The 16,644-nt window shown below is 37.9% G+C and overlaps 1 protein-coding gene across 2 annotated transcripts in view; it reads right to left on the bottom strand.

Annotated features, from left to right (window-relative positions):
- The window catches only part of MBP (myelin basic protein), an 88,218-nt gene continuing 71,574 nt past the window's right edge, over positions 1-16,644 (bottom strand). The window contains exons 4-8 of one of the 2 annotated variants that reach the window (XM_035318131.1): positions 7,010-7,114; positions 6,492-6,527; positions 5,858-5,890; positions 4,760-4,885; positions 1-1,806 (exon numbers count right to left, since the gene is read on the bottom strand). In XM_035318131.1, coding sequence (XP_035174022.1) covers positions 1,750-1,806; positions 4,760-4,885; positions 5,858-5,890; positions 6,492-6,527; positions 7,010-7,114 — 357 coding nt within the window. In that variant the 3' untranslated portion in view covers positions 1-1,749. The remainder of the gene's footprint in view (positions 1,807-4,759; positions 4,886-5,857; positions 5,891-6,491; positions 6,528-7,009; positions 7,115-16,644) is intronic. The other variant, XM_035318132.1, reaches the window with a different exon arrangement.

Here is a 16,644-nt window from a genome sequence, read left to right as displayed (position 1 = left end):
TTTCATTACAAGTTGATTACTTTATTTCAATAATGAATATTTTTAAAAGCTTTGTTCCTATAAGAACAATACGTGTTCAAATTAAATCAACTATTACGTCGCGGAGTATACGTCTGAATGAAGCTACAGTAGAAAAATACACATAGCAAACAATGCAGGTAACAGAAGATGTAACGCGTGTATACGCTTAATAATTTCGGTGGCTTTGTTCTCTTTAATCTCTAAGTATTTTCTATACTCTCATCTTCCACTGCTTTGTATTAATAGACACTAAATAGAAACCTAAAATAGATCTAGATGTGAAATGGAATTAACATACACGTTTATAGGTGACTTTTACTGGGTACTTATAGATGCAGTTTCAACCTGGGAAGTATTAACTGTACTCTACAACACATAGGCTAAAACTAAAAAAAGAAAAGAATTAATTAAGACACTTAGATGATAGCTTGAAGGAATGGTAAGTTTAAGTAATAAAACAGTGCAATTCAGAAGAGCCTTGTATTTCTCTATGTGGCTGGAAATACCATCACCACACGTTCATTTTAGTTATTTGTGAACAATTAGTATCTAAATCTAACTTAGCTATAATTTATTTCTATAAGGCAACTACAGTACAACAGTTAAACGTTCACAGTAGTTTTACTATGAGTTGGCTTTGGTGCACTGCCCCGAACAGGCATCCAGGTGTTATTCAGGCAAAAGCTGAGCCAACTAAACCCAACACTGCTGCAATACCAAGAACTGGATTTGAAATTATATCGTGAGATGTGCAGGACTATCTGAGATACCAGTACTGAAGGGCTCTCTTTCAGAAATTAGACTTATTTATGTATATGTTTCTTTACTTACTTATTTTACTGCAAAGTTAATGCTGCTGCAGCAGAGTTCGTGTGGAGCAACAGTGACGTCCAGTGGTCACATGTGCGATCTTAGATGTTTCGTTGCTGGGAATATCCCTTGTTTCTTAACATTAGTCTAACTCAAATTTGAAATCCTCTTTCTCTCCCTCATCTGCTCTTAATTCTAATGGTTTGGATGCGACGAGCGATTTTTGGTATGGAAAGCATTTCCTTATTACAGTTGCTCTGCATCGTATTGATTCTACAACATCTGCCCCCTCCCACATTTCACATACCTTGAACTCCCAATGTTTGGTAAACCTTTCCATGACTGCCTAATCCTGTTATGAAAATAAATTATTCTGTGAGTGAGAGAAGGAAGATTAAAAAAATAAAAAAAAATAAAAAATCCCAAATTAAAAAAATGTATTTGGATAAACAGTCCTTACAACTTCTGCACATGGTGGATTTTTTTTTTTTTTTTTTTTACAGCAGTGTCTCAGAAATTCCTTAACAGCAGTGCTCAGTATCCAAGACGTTAGCTCTTTATTTGCAGTTCTGGTGTTCAGTAAAATGAAACCAGTTGACTCGAGCTCAAATTAAGGGCATGGGAGAAATAATGAAGTCCAGCGTACAGTTAGGGCATCCTGAAGAAAAATGAGTAAAGTCAAGAGGTCTTGTTACTTCACATAAAATAAGGAAAACTTGTAGTAAAGCTACTCTGTGTGTTCCTTTCATTCAACTGTTGGTCAGGGATTGCCAATAGAATTTTGTGTAATCTACTGCATGCAGAACCTAATTGGCGTTAAGTAATGGATTGCATCTAACTAGGTAATTCTCGCAGTTGTTATTAAGGCCGTTATGTTAGGAAGCAGAGTACGTGATCCTTGAGTGGCATCTTAGAGCTTCAGCGCCTCGCAACTGGTGAACCAGACCGCGATCCAGGTCGGGAGCCAGAGCCTCCCTGTGGAAGGAAGAGCAAAGTGAAATTAAAAGGTACTGGATATTTAGGGCTGTGCGTTTAAAAGCATCAGTCTGTAATGCGGTAAAATTATAAATATCTAGTGATGATAATAATGACATTGCAATGACCTCTAGTATATTTTTGAATCTTATTTGAATTTTCACTTGAAAAAGATGATTGCTTTTCATATATTTTCACATAGGATTAATTTGTTCTCATTAAATTTCTTATACAGGGCTAGGCAGACTCTCATGGATCATTTGTAAATGAGTGTTCTTGTTCAGGCCTTGCTTATGAAAGCAATTTATTTATTTGGACATCTTAGAATGTTTCATTTTCGTCCTCTCTTGTCACTCCAAGGAGAGGGAGACTACTGCCTCTTAATGGCTAGGCCCTAAGTTGAATATATGCTTTAAAAAATAAACAATAATAATTAAAAAATCAACACACAAATCCAGACCTTGCATACAAGTTGAAATGTAATCAATTTATTGGGGTAAGGTCTTAAAGTATTCAGTTTTATCAACATCAGTCTTGCATGGAAGACAAAAATAAGAAAAGATGAAGGGCTGAAAACTGACCTATTCTTACAAATAAGAAAGCATCAGAATAGGAAAAAAGATTTGCTCAGAAAAGCTGTGGAAGCCCCATCCCTGTAGGTGTTCAAGACAAGGTTGGATGGGGCTTTGGCCAACCTGGTCTAGTGGGAGGTGTCCCTGCCCATGGCAGGGGGTTGGAACTGGATAGCCTTTAAGGTCCCTTGCAACCCAAGCCATTCTGTGGTAACTCTCAGTCTTTGGGTGTATTTGTGACAATTCATAAATTTTAAAAAAGCCCTAAAGCAGTTTTATGGCAAAGCTGATTGAAGCTAGAAGGTTTGACATTTCTTTCTTTGTCATTTATTTCAATATAAGTTTAGGCTGATTGGGTATCTTTTCCCATCAAACTGCAACAGAAGAATTCCTACTACCTCCTTGAAGTTTTCCAGCTCTCACTTGGTGCTGCATGTGATGCAGCTTTACAGTGAAAGAGAACAACGCTAAGCCATGGAAGAGCAAAAAATGTATTTTTTACTACAGGTGAAGGTTTTGTCATGCTCTCTGTTGGAGAGTAGGAGTTTGAGATGATCAGCTCTGCTAATGGTACTTCGGACCTTCTATCTAGAAGTTAAGATTACTGCTGATCATGTTCTTCATGTCAGAATAGTGTGTTGCGATTTGTTACAAGTGAGTGCTTTACTACCTCTGAGGAACCTCTTGGTTAAAGCAGTGGCATATGGATATGATATGCTTTTCATATTTCTTTTACTGTATATAGAGTGTAAAAAAAAATTCTGGGCTATGTTCTGCTGCCATGCTCTAGACTTGCACCAGATAGAAACTTACATAGTATGAATATTTCTTTTGGAGATTTACAGAGGTAAAAATAAGGCTTAACTGTTTGTGTTTTGTTTGTTTGCTTGCTTGCTTTAAAGTAATAGATTGGTATCTCTCTGTTTTAGGAGTTGGGAATGTTAACTACAAAAATAGCTAAACAAGTTCATTCTGCTTCAAGTATCTACTCAGCTTGATTTTAAGTGTATATTCAAGGATAATCTAAGTATTTCATTTCTTTTTCTGATGATTCAATTTGAAAAACTGAAATATTCTACATTTTCACGTCTTTGCTGTCAAGAAAAATAAAACAAAATACATTTACCTGAAGCCTAACATCTTGTCAAAGTGTTTACCTATTTATGAGGTGATTTAAGAAGACAAATTTATTTGAGAATATCTGACAGACAGACATGCTATGCAAGACCAAAGAGATATGAGAGTATCATGTACGTATATCAGCAGCTCGCTAGGAAAAGTTTAGAGGGATGAGCAAATGTGCAGTGTTGATTGTTCCAGTATGGCTTCCAACATCTAGAAATAATGAAACATACTGACTCTTGGATATTGTAATCTTAATAATCAATGTATTTTATTTTTTACTACTTTTCCCAGTGTTTTTAAAGTTATATATTACATATTGCTGGCATCCACATCTGTGATGGTAAGTTCCAAAGCTGAATTGGATGTTTTGTGAAAAATGTAATTTGGATGCTTAACATATGCAAAAAGAAATAATAAGTTGATTTGAGGCCTCTAACTGTTGTTTTAATGATACATCTAGGATTAGGCTTTTCTCCATTTATCTTACTTGCATATACATATAAACGTATATTTATTTATTTTTCTGATTTAAACTGCAATTCAATTCCTATTTCTATTGGTAGCTTGATCAGCACCCGTAAATCCTCGTGCCTGGCTTTTTTCCTGCTCTGTTTTCATTTATTAGCACTGGAGGGTGCTGCGTGGTGTCTCAGAGTAATGAATTGGCTAGATTAAAGATGATCTTGATGAAATGGTTTTTATTTTTTTTTTTTAACATTACGGTTTTCTAATTTGCCTGTGTGGTTTTGCAAGTCCCTGTGCCAACATTGTAGGAGTTCTGGGTAGGTAACCTGGGGTGGGAACAAGCAGGGACTGCCCGAGTTGTTTTTGCATCTGTACCAAGTATTTGTGAAACTATGTCCTAGACTTCATTCTGCAGAGTATCAGTGGGCTTTTGTTTTCAGTACCCTAAATAAAGCCTGCTGCTGCTGAGAAATTGTTACCTTAATCACCTTCTGAGTCTCAGATCAGTTGTGAGTTCCCTAATAACAGATCCTGGTGCAGCTCTCTGTGTGGCTTTGTGGACTTACCTTCTTTCCCTGGTGGTAACTGGGAGTTTGTTTCTACCTTTGGTTCCTATCCTGTAAGTATTTACTAAGCCATGAGATAACCTTCTGTTTTATCCATGAATACCTAGCTCCTTCAGAAGCTTTAAGGAAATGTGGTTTCAAATATGGCAGGTTCTGGAGAAGGCTGGCTTCTCTTTTTCCTCGACTCAATTTTTCATACATATAGTAAGTTCAGTTGTACTTTACCAGTTTAAAGATTTTGGAAAGAGTGCCCTGGCCCTCATGATAGGATCCCTTATGTCCCTTGTGAGCAGATTTATGCTCATAGAATTTTCCGCTTCCTCCGTATCCTGGCTTGTGTCCTTCACCACCCTGCAAAGAAAGATTTTTGTAGGTATTGCAAATTAACATGTACAAAGTAGCATATATTCACCTAGTAATATTTCTTTGTCATCACTGAAATGCAGTACTTGAATGAGAACCATAAAGGTGTTGGAATAAAATAACCTCTTAAGTAGCAAGCCAGGATGAAGGAAAATATTAGGAGATTATCTGAATATACTTAAATCTGAGGGAAGCACCAATCTGTAAAAGAAGAATTAATAATCAAAAATGGATGCTCAGGATGTTAACCTGCATGGCAAAACTTAAAAAGTTTGAACTTTTACAAGATCTGGGAAGGCTAACGCATCAAGTAAACTGGTGGTCTACTGATGGTGAAAGAAATGGTTAACAGCATGAAGGCTTTAATGTTTTTCGTCTTAAAATGTACATGTTCCTCTCCTAACAAAACCAAACCTGTGGTAGAGAAGTAGAATTGAATTAGCTGTGATGACTGTAGGAAGAACTTGTCTAATAACTGTTTAGGCAGGTCTCTCCTTACTGAAAGGCGTTGTGAGGAAAGGTAAGACAAAATACTTGAATTAGTGACAGAGTTAGTTTTGCTGTGTGAGGACAGCTGGAACCATGGGGCAGCTTCCTGTCTTGTCCCAGCCCCCTCTCCTATTTTTGTCATTCCCATGAAAAGAAAAATGCAGCTGATGAGTCGTCCGGGAATCTTTAAAAGAGGGGAGCTTTGCCATGCATTGAGTTTGCTCCCGTTGTGCTAAAGCAAAAGAAGTTATCGCTGCAAGGCCGTCAAGCTGTTGGGTAAGAGCAAGCGGCGTGATTACCGTCTTAAAGTGCTGTGGGAGGAGGGAGGAAAGTGGAACAGGAAAAGCAAAATAGCAAAATTGAGACAAAACAAAATTATCACGTTGCTGCAGCAGCTTGAGGCAGTGGAGCAAGATATGCTTTGGCCTGGTAAATAAAATGGCTTTTACAGCAAGCACGTTCATCACCTACCCAGCTAAATCTGGTGAGGGATAATCCTCTTCCCTGTACATGTAAGAAACAGAAACAATGGCATGTTGATCATTGTGGAACGTAACATCTGCACGTGTGATGCACAGATGGTGGTGGAAATGCAGTAAAGATAACGAAATACTGGCTGGATAACAAAGCATCGGTTGAAATCAGCAGTCTATGTACTGTCATTCCATAAAAATTAAAAAGGCAAAATTCTCAATCAAAATTAGAGGAGCTTCCTTCACAAGCCGTGGTTTGTCAGGCCTGGCTACTTCAGGAGCCACTGGAGCTTAGAACATGTAGGGACAGTTCCTGTGGGGTGAGGCTTGTCTGAAAGCTTTACCCACTGTTGGGTATCTTGTATATTACACAATGAAATCCCAACAGAATTGGGCTGTAAAGATGCCTTGTGGGACTGCACTTGGCTCAGTGCTGTGCAGCAAATCAGCCAGTGCATGAGGAAGAGAACCACGACTCTTCTGTCTTAGTCCCTTGCTTTAGATATTCCCAAAGATAGCTCCTGATTTTAATTTAATACTGATGGAGAAAACAAATGAGGCCAACAGCTGAATGGGCATAAACGAGCCTACTAAAAATCTCCGGTGTTGCACGAGGCTCTGCAAACACTCACCTTTGCTTGCATTGGAGGAGGGGTGCGGGGTGAGACCTAAAAACCAACACAAAACAAAATTATAAAACCATGGCAACAGCAAGTGTAGGTACCCATCAAGCCTTTTGCATATTATCTGAGATATTAGACCTTAGTATTAGTTCTTGTTTAATTTTGTTGTGCTCTTTATTGCCATAGCTGTTTTTAAACAAAAGGCATGTCTAAACACACCCCGTGCCAAAGACCTTGCACAAAGACCGTGCACAAGCCTTGTAAATTTTGAAATTGTATAATTGTAATCACTGTTGTTGAAATTTGGCTGTGCTAATCAAGGGCTCACCCACTTTTGTGTAGCATTTCAGTGCTGTTTGTGTTTCCCAGTAAAATTATATTTGTATCGGATTGCATGGTTAGCTCTAAAGCACGAAACAACTCACGAGTATCCACATAGAGGCTAATGACTGTGGGTTATTTGGTTACTGACGGTTCACGAAGAAAACCTCTCATTCTAGTACGTAACAGGAAGAGATGAGACTTACAATGTTCTTGAAGAAGTGGACTACGGGGTTGTCATCACCAGGCCGGCCGTGCTGAGATCTCTGGGGGATGGACCCTACGTGGCTGGCCCTGGCTGCGTGTATATCCTGCAAAGCAGAATAGGCATAGCGCCAAGTCAGCGAGGAGGGGAGGGCAGCGGGCAAGTGTGTGAAGGGAAGACTCGTCTTCACCAGCAGAGAACAAAGGAGAAAAATGCCTCAGCAGCCTGCAGGGACTGCAATTTGAAGTTGTCAGTGCTGTGAAGGAACAACTGTAATACACTGGCAAGTGCACTGTATGTACGTGTGTATACATATATGTTATGCGTATGTATAGATACAGGTGTACATGTTTTTCACATTACAGCCCAGTGTGGAATTAAATCTGTTACGGGACAGTTCTGATAGCAGAAACTTTACAAATTTATAAGTAGGATCATAGAAGGTAATTTTAGAAACAAAACCTGAGGAAAGGAGATGCTGGATCACTTGTGAGAGCACGAACGGGCTGTATCTCATTTTCGCAGATTTCAGTGACTACGTAGCACTGGTGAATTGCAAGAGCAACTTGTTTTAGAATGAAGGAATTAAATGAGACTGACAATACTTTCAATTTTCAGTAGTGCTACTGTAGCTATACAGAAAAGTCCACTAAGGGAAGGCATAAGGACACAAATAATATTGTGAAGAGTGAATGAACACCTTGACAGGTGCTTCGAGCACGACGCATCTGCTGCGGTGAAAATAGCATTAAAAAAACTGTAAGAAGTTATTGTTATATGGATGCAATATGACTAAGCTTAAAAAAGCTGTTACATATGTCTGTCCCAAATGACGACTGTCAGTCCATCAGTGTAAATGTAGAGGGACAGTGCCTCACTTTGAGAGAAACAGTTCCTAAGCATATGCAGTAGGGAACAGAGAAGGTAGGAGAGAATAAAAATAACATTAGTGCAGCAATGGTTCTCTCGGTATAATGAATTCTATGCAAATACAATGACATTAATAGCATCAGGTGGATACTAAAAGATTTCTTTGGCTTCTATATATGAAATATAAATATGTAGTGAGACAGCCACTCACATAAACACTTAGTTGTCCAAAGTGAATGGACATTTGGCTATAATAATATGAGTAGTTATTTAAAATACACTTTATTTTCATCACATATAGGGAAAACATTGATCAATTTGCCAAGGGAAAAAAAAAATTAGTCTTATTGTTGGAGCAGGACTCCTAATTTGTGAATGGTTTGATGAATTTTGGGAAAAAAGTTGGCAGCTGTAGAACAGATTTTCAAAGGTTTGAAGGATGTTTTTGGACTCTGATTGCCTAGTGATATCAGAAGCTTTCAGAGCAACCCTGCCTGTGTAGCCAGTTCTCAGCAGTAGTAGCTTGAGGCAGAGATTTATTTCCCTGTGCTTAGATCCATGGATAAAAAGTCCCACCGAGCTACCTAATGTTACTGTTCAAAGCTACTGAATGGAAGTTTTATTTTTAAATGAGTGGAGGCAGGTCTTGTGACTCTATGTGAATGAAATGTATTTATCCTATGTTGGATCCTCTGAAATGAGAGTCAGACGAGCGGTGCCTTTTAAGTTGTGTGTTTCTTAGGAGAAATGAACGTCAGATTGTTTAGGAGATTCATTTCCTTAGGACACAAACAAGCAGAAGCAGAGAAGTTCAGCTGGTATTGATCAGCATATTTTATTTTTTATTTATTTTATTTTTTATTTTTGGCATGCTGATGATATCTATAGATTACTATTTAAAAAGCAGAAATTTCTGAACTTTATTGGGTCTCTGGGATTTTCATGGTGCCAGGCAGGCAGTCCTGCCTATGCTTCTGCAGCAGTTTCCATTCTGCAGCTAGTCCCAACATTGCCAAAATACCTCAAGTTGCCATCATGAGGAAGAGGGAGCCAGTAAGGTATCAACATGTTGCATGTTTGGAACCAAGTTACTTCTGCCATGTTTTGCATTTTAAATCTATATTTAAAGAAAGCCTCTGAAACTGGTTGGCTGCATTGTCCTTATGATAAATGCCCTGATCCGTGTTCTGGTGCACTTCTCCTTCGGCAGTGTTGCAGGTGACAATTCCTGTCCTAGCGGCAGGTTGCTGTCTATCCATGAGACTCTGACAGTACATGAAGTGGAACAAAATTAAATTAGTTTTTGCATGGAAGTAGCTGCAGTTCTGCAGCAGGCTGTGGATTACCACCAGGCGGTAGCACGTGTTGTATGGATTGCTGTCAGGCAGCAGCAAGTCTGACAACATTAAGGATGTTTCTGTATGAATTTATGGTGTTTCCCCCTTGTACAAATTATGTGCTTTTTGCTCATGTGATTTCACCTGCAGACAGAATCTTCCAGTATTCTAAGTCTGTGGCATGTGATTATGCGTTTCCCTTTGATTTATGAGCAGTTGGACTTGCTCTTCCACTTGTAGTGTGTGCTTTCAGTTTTTGGAGTCCTGAGGGGGAGAGGGGAAAATCCTTTTTATTTTTAATTGCTCGTATACATGAGTTACAAAAATTATTTCCCTCAGAAAAGTAATAACTGATATCAAGTGTTAAAAGTTAAATTTGAATGGATTCATGCAATACTTTGCTGAACGGAAGATAACACAAATCTGGTTTATTGTGCTAGGTTAGGCTACTGAGCTTTTGTTTTGTAACTGGAATTGTTTTGAATGAGCTAACCGAGTCATTGGTTGTTTCATTACTACATTCAGGAGACCACCATTTGCCTTTAAATGTGCTTTAAGTGCTTGGGGGAAAAAAAAAAAAAAAAAAAAAAAAAGGGAAAAGAACCACCAAAGCCTTAACTTTAAAACCTAATAGGGATAAAGCAGCACAAACACCTTTTAGCTCACCTAGCAGTGCCCCACAGCTGCAGAGGTTCATCTGTGCCATTGTAATTTCTGGGGCAACTGAATGGTTTGTGGTGAACAGCAAGCAGTCATGCTTTCCAAATAACATACAGGGCAGAGGAAGGAGAACACATCTTTCTACTGCTCCCAGTTCACTTTTGTTTGACAGCTAAGTCAACTTGGCTACATATGACCCAAAAAAGCCATAGAGGAAAGATCCCTTACTCTGAATAATCTTAATTATTTTACAGTATTTGCCAGTATTGGATACTTAGACTGCATCTGGGAGATCTGAGGACACAGGCACAGTTTGCAACTTCATTGTGGAATTAAGTTTAAGGATTAGTAAGGTAAACACGAATACTTAAATATATCCAAATGCCCACAGTTATTCTGTCACCAAACAATTCAATATTGATATGCTTTGCAGCTCTTTCTGGTGATGCACTGGGAAGAATCTATATGTAATTCTGCTTGGGCTCCATTTTGGCTTTGGTGCAAGATTATTCCATTTCTAATTGCAGCAAAGACACCTGAGATGTGATCTTCAGTTTTCTAATACAGTAGACCTAACCAATTCTCTTGGTATTTTCCATGGCACTTTATAATTGCTAAGGAGTGTTATTGCCTGTACTCTACAGAGATTAGAGGGAGGGGTCTTGGGATTTTTGATAAATGGAGTGTGGGAGCCTTTTGTTCTGAACATTTGTACACTGGGTTTGATAATCCTGTTTTGTGATATATTCATCCAATTTGAGAGTGGTAGGATTTAGGAGATTAAATTCATTTTCATTTAAAACAATTGCAATTAAGTATTCTACATCTCCCTCTTGATTTTACCTTCAGATACAATGATGAATGTTAAATATGTTGTTAAGCAGAAGCAAACATTTTTTTAGTGACCCTATGAAATACATCTCCGACCTTGCTTGGTATAAACATGGTATGTTAGATCTTGCAGTTCATACTTACTAGGGGTGATTTTGAAAGCTCTAAAACCTCTTCTTCTCCATAAGAGGATAGCTTATAAGTAGGGATTGCATATACATATAAAGATAAACCTAAAACTTGTAATTTCCAATCAGTTGATAACATGTTTTAGTCACAATAGCATTAAGAGCTTTTGGTTTTGGAGTACTGAATTTATAGTTCTTCAAATCTCTTTCAGTATCATTAATACATATTTTTTGTTGTCTCTTTTTGTGAGATTAAAATTTAAAGAACATTCCATATGTAATGGAAAAATTGAGATGCATCCCAAACATGTAAAAATAGCTGATTTCAAATGTAACTAAGCCTAGTAAGCATTTCTGACATTAACGGGAATGAAAAGCAATGGGTGCTTATCGTGGGTTCGATGGGTTTCATGGCTTTCAGTGGGTTGCCTTCAAAAATTATCTTCACAAGATCACTGTGCTTGAATAATAAATCATACAAAATCTACAAATTTCAAATTGATAAATCTATAGAAAGTACCTATAGATTGCTGTCTAAAACCAAACTGTTCTGCAACCTACAGGAAATAATGCTTAACCCCACGAAGAAATTTGCAGCAGCACAGGTGGAATAAAACCACCTCTCAGTGATAAATACAGCTCACGGTAGTTTGTTTGAAGAACAAGGTGAAAGAACAAGAGGCCATTTGTAAGCCACTCAGCTAATTCTGTGTTAGCACTTGAAAGGCATTTTGCATTCAAAGTCTCTCTGAGTGCAAGGGAGTGGATATTCAGCTCTGTAGTTAGAACTGTTTCCAGACAATCTTTGGAATGGGAGTGGAGGGACGCATCCTTTCAATGAATGTCTCTACTTTTCTCTTTTAAAAATTTACTATGTCAAGTTTAAGTAGAGCAATCAAGGGCAAATTGACAAGTGCTTTTATACAGGATTTGCTTCATCTCAGAATTCAGAGGTGTTTTGTGCGTGGGCCTTGGTGCTCCTGAGCTCAGCTGACATTGTTTCCTTAGGGCTCTTCACAACTTACTGATCTGTATCTGTAGGTGATGGGAATGCTGACTTCTTCCCCACATGCCGGTCCAAAGGTGATGTTATGAATGCTTATCTAACTTAGGAGACTTTTCTAATCTCTTTAGAACAGATGAGCCATGCATCTTTGTAATGGCACTGTTAATTTTGAGCAGAAAGTAAGACGGAAACAAAACCGCTTGCTCAAAGGGACAGAGCAGGGCAGTAGGGAGAGAGGGACTGAGAGTCCAGGAGGTTCTGGCTTCCAGTTGTGTGCTGAGATCAGTAATATACTCCTGGCCTTGAAACAGGTGGTGAAAAGAAAGAGGAGGTGCTGTAGCAGAAAGATGGGAACGAAAAGCACTGGAGGCAAGACCAGAGATGCCTGACAAGAAACCCAAATGTAATGCAGTGACAGCACAAAGAAGGAAGCAACGGAGAACGCTCCATCAAGAGAGGTAAGGGATCATCCGTAATCCCAAACCACATTTCTCCAAAACCTTCTTACTCCTTAGTGCCTTGATGACTGTGGTTCACAAATTAGAAGGTGACAGTAAGGAATTATTAGGGGGAAGAATAAAGAAAGAGACTCTTGATAGTGTTTTAGGATAATGGCTTGTTTTAAGATAGGTCCCGAGTGAGAGGCTGGTCCTGTCATACCTTCTTGTTTTCTCTCTGTTTATTTTATTCCGCTGTTGTGACACTTGATAAGAGGTTTCATCATCAAAAAACAATGCTTTCATTTACCTTTGCTTTTTCTGAAGCATTTCTCTGCTTAGATTAGTCACTTTATTCAAATATTTTTCACAGCAGAGGCTCTTCATCTGCTTGGGCATAGTCTCTGGTGCATTTTTCAATACTGTCCCCTGCTGTTTTTACGGGGACCCCATTGAAAGGCCTGATGCCCAGTACTTTCATACCATCAAGAAGCTCATAAGATAAACATGATGATGTTGATTATTTGGAAAACAAAACTGTACCAGGAATATCCCATCGCTTTATAGCTGCTTACCAGAAGAAAAAAAAAGAAAAGAAAAGAAAAGAAAAAGGTTACGGCCCCAGAGGGGAAAAACATTACAGCCCTGAGTCAAGGTAAAAATGGTGCTGTACTAAAAAAATTATTTCTCAAAACATGCATTTCAGCTTTCAGGTTGCTAACACAAGAGTTATATCCACACCCCCACCTTAAAAGAGTTCTCATATTTGAAGGACTTGGTCAAATGTTGTTTCTTTTCTGCCTATAATAGTTAAGAAAATAACAAGCCCAGGTTGGCTGCAGGTTGTAACATGTATTACTGCTGATATCAGCATAATGTAAAGGGAGCATATAATAGTAAGGAGAGTCGACTATTATGAAGTAATTAGACTTGGCATGGTTAATAGCTTATTTCTTTGAAACAAATACTATCAGAGGTAAAATTTCCAGTGGTGTAGACTATAAAATGAGGAGGGAGGGAAAAAAGAAATCACTAAAATCCTGAAGCTTTTACTGCCTCCAAGGCATGTTAATTGTATGAAGTGTCAGAAATGAAAAAGTAAATGCATTATGAATGAAAGGCAAAATGGTGCTAAGGCTCATTCTGGGTCTCCAGCAGAAATTCAGAGTGCTTTGGGCATATTTTTTTTTTTTTAATTGCTTCACATAAGGTCCAATAAAAGCATCCAAAACAGCAGTGAAAGATTTTGTGTAGCTCAGTGATGGAACCCAGTAGCGTTAAAGTGAAATGAGTAACTGTACATGCCTAACTAGACACCATTTCAGGAACTACGCAAAATGTTTTGCATCAGTACATAAAGCAAAAGCCAGCATTTGGTGCTAATGATGTGTGATGATGGTGGTACAAAACAAAGTCAGGAAAAAACAATCTTTAACTTTTTTTTTTTTTTTTTTTCTCTGTTTTCTATCAGAGAGCATTTACTACTCTGCAATCTCAAAATAGCTAAAGTACAGAAAAATCTCTAATCACTGTAGGATGGAAAGTGCTAAGGATAACAGATCATGATTTGCAAGGAATCAAGCTTAACACATGATAAAAGAAAAACACTGTAATGGATTTAACTATAGAGAAATTTATTTGTAAATTTGGCTCAGCTGTAGAGAGGTAAGCATAGTGAGAAAAATGTAACATTAGGTAGAGAAAAGCCTTAAACTAAACTTTGAACACGTTCATTTGACCTGTGTCTGAGTTTCTGGTTTCCTCCCTGCCCTTCCCACTTGTTAAAACAACAAGCACAAAAGCCCCAACATCTCTTGGGTGTATTATCATAGTAAAACCAAAGCCAGACCTTACTCTCAACTGTGCTGTGGTACCGTGCAGTTGAAAACCAGAGGAACTGCTGCAGAATAAATAATGCCAGTTCCTACAAAAGCTGCCATTGCCACCTCTCTGGTGGCCACGCTAAGGCCTGGTGGAAGTGTAGCAGCAAACCCATATGGGCACTAAAATAAATTATCAGTGATCTTCTTGAGGGTGACCTATTATCTCTTTCTCAAACAGATCATTATAATGTCATGCTGGTGGAGAGAATTCCCAGGAGCAAGCTAGGAAAGACTGAAATGGAAGGTACAGGTTGAAATTTAACAAAAAAGGAAAATCTTTTGCTGTAGAATGACCAAACCCAGTAATTTTAAAATGCTTTTGTTGATTTGCTAGTATTTTAGCCTGAGCAAATAATTAAATACATTTCCGAATTTGAAGGGGAAAAATAAGATAAGATATACTAAAAGCAGTTATGTACATAGGTTTTTCCTGTAGATCCAGCCACAATTTCCCTGCAAATTCTGTGGGCCCTGACTGCTTTGTCCCACCTGTAACTGAACTCTGCCTGTACCTGCAGTTAGCCCAGACGTGAAACATCACTAATACTCTGCCAACAATTAGTGCTCACTCTCAGCATCTCACCTAAACTAGTTTGACTTCCAAATTTCTCTTATGAAGTACATAGTTTCAAGCAGTAATTTCCTTATTTTTTTCCTTAAAATGTAAGAGATTAGTGCATTCAATAATGTGTTAAATGTTAAGCATGTATAACATATATGGGCTGTACGTGTGTTAAGAGATGTTAAAATGAGTCATATATGATGGCTCCTTAACCTTTCCTTGTCGAGTGATAGGTGGTACTTACCTGTTGATACTTGCTTGTTTTGTGCAAGTTACTGTATTTATTTGTTTAAAACAAACAATTCGAAAGTGCTCAGAGGCCGACCTTACAAGTTAAATGAACTTTAATGAAACTGATGGTTTTGACACACCGACTCATTTTTAGGTCATTCAGCATCCATTACTACCTGCTATGAAAAAGAAAAGCCAGATTCAGTTCCCATCACTGTAATGTGAGAGCACCTGATGTAGCAGCTTCAGCTATTTATAAGGACATGTTCACATTTTAAAAGGTAAATTTAATTCATTCATCAAATATACTGTGTGTCTTTCCACAAAAATCAATGAAGTTTCTTTTAATTATCTCATTATGCCATCAAGTACTATGTAGTTTGTTGTGACTTCTGTTAATGTATTAAAAGTATGTAAAAGAAATTAAATCATTAGTACGCCGGTTTTGTCATGTAAACAGTTTAATGAATACATAAACAAAGCACATATAAAGCAAGAGATTAAAACAAAATCGTTACAATCACCATAAACTATATCAAAAACTTTTACAAGCATATTGCTTGCACAGCAGGTTTTACAAAACCAGTGTATCATGAGCAATACCACTCCCTGAAAACCAAGACCAGGAAATAAAAGATCACAGTATTTACTCAAAGCACATCATATACTAGTCCAACTAGCATTGCTTTAAATTCTTGTCAACAACTATACGGTGCTGTAGAATACATTAAAGCTTGCATGAAAAAACTGTGGATTGAGTTCAAGTGCAATAAGAAAAGAAGTATGGGTATTCTGGTGATTACATAGGTCCGTGTTGTTATTTGAAACCCCGGTTCCTAAATCTTTTGCTTTTGCAGCTTTACCAAAACCTTTTTTGTAGGTCCCCATCACAGCCATTGTGCAGACTGCTTAACTCTGGCATAGGGTTTGGAAATGAAGTTTCCAAAATGCTGATCCTACCCCTGGTTCTGCTCAGCTAGGTAAGTACTCCAGATACTTCGTGGCTGCAGGAAGGGAAATCCCTGTGGCTGCCTCCCATATTCCTTGTACCCAAACACATATCTTGGGAAAGAAATACAGGTGCAAGGCTTCATCCAGGCTACAGGATGACTTTACAAGATTACACAGGAAACTGAAGTTAATACAAGAGAAGAAAAGTGGATTTAATCTTTCACTGGCTGGCTTTGGCCTATTATCTACCGTCATTCACGATAATTTGGTCGGTTGCATTTGTCCCAATTGCAGTGTAAAGTTTAGTATGTTAATGAACATTGTTAAATCATGACAGAAAAGTTTTTGTTTCATAATTAAGACTTCAGTAAGAAAAAAAATCATGAAGAAAAATTACAAAAGCATAACCAACTTATTTAGTTGCAGTAGTTCCCGTAAGAGAAACAAGACCGTACTCAGCACATACTGAAGCAGAATACAGGTTTAATACCTAAGAGGCATAAGGGAGATTTGATCATTTTAACAAACTTGCTCAAACACTTTGCAGATGTAATCTATAAAGATTGGAAGGGATGTAATTTATAGTTATGCTGTTGTGCTGCATGCTTCTTAAAGTGTCTGCGCTGCAGTTTTTTTCTCGCCCTTTTAACATCTTCTTTAATACAATTAAAATTAAGCTGTGTGCAAAAATAGCTTTGCTTGGAATATTCTACCTTAAAAAAATTCTTGGAAGTACAAAA

The sequence above is a fragment of the Oxyura jamaicensis genome, chromosome 2 (assembly GCF_011077185.1).
Source record: "Oxyura jamaicensis isolate SHBP4307 breed ruddy duck chromosome 2, BPBGC_Ojam_1.0, whole genome shotgun sequence".
Classification (NCBI taxonomy): Eukaryota; Metazoa; Chordata; class Aves; order Anseriformes; family Anatidae; genus Oxyura; species Oxyura jamaicensis.
Note: the sequence above shows the minus strand (reverse complement) of the source record. Positions and strands in the feature narration are given on the sequence as shown.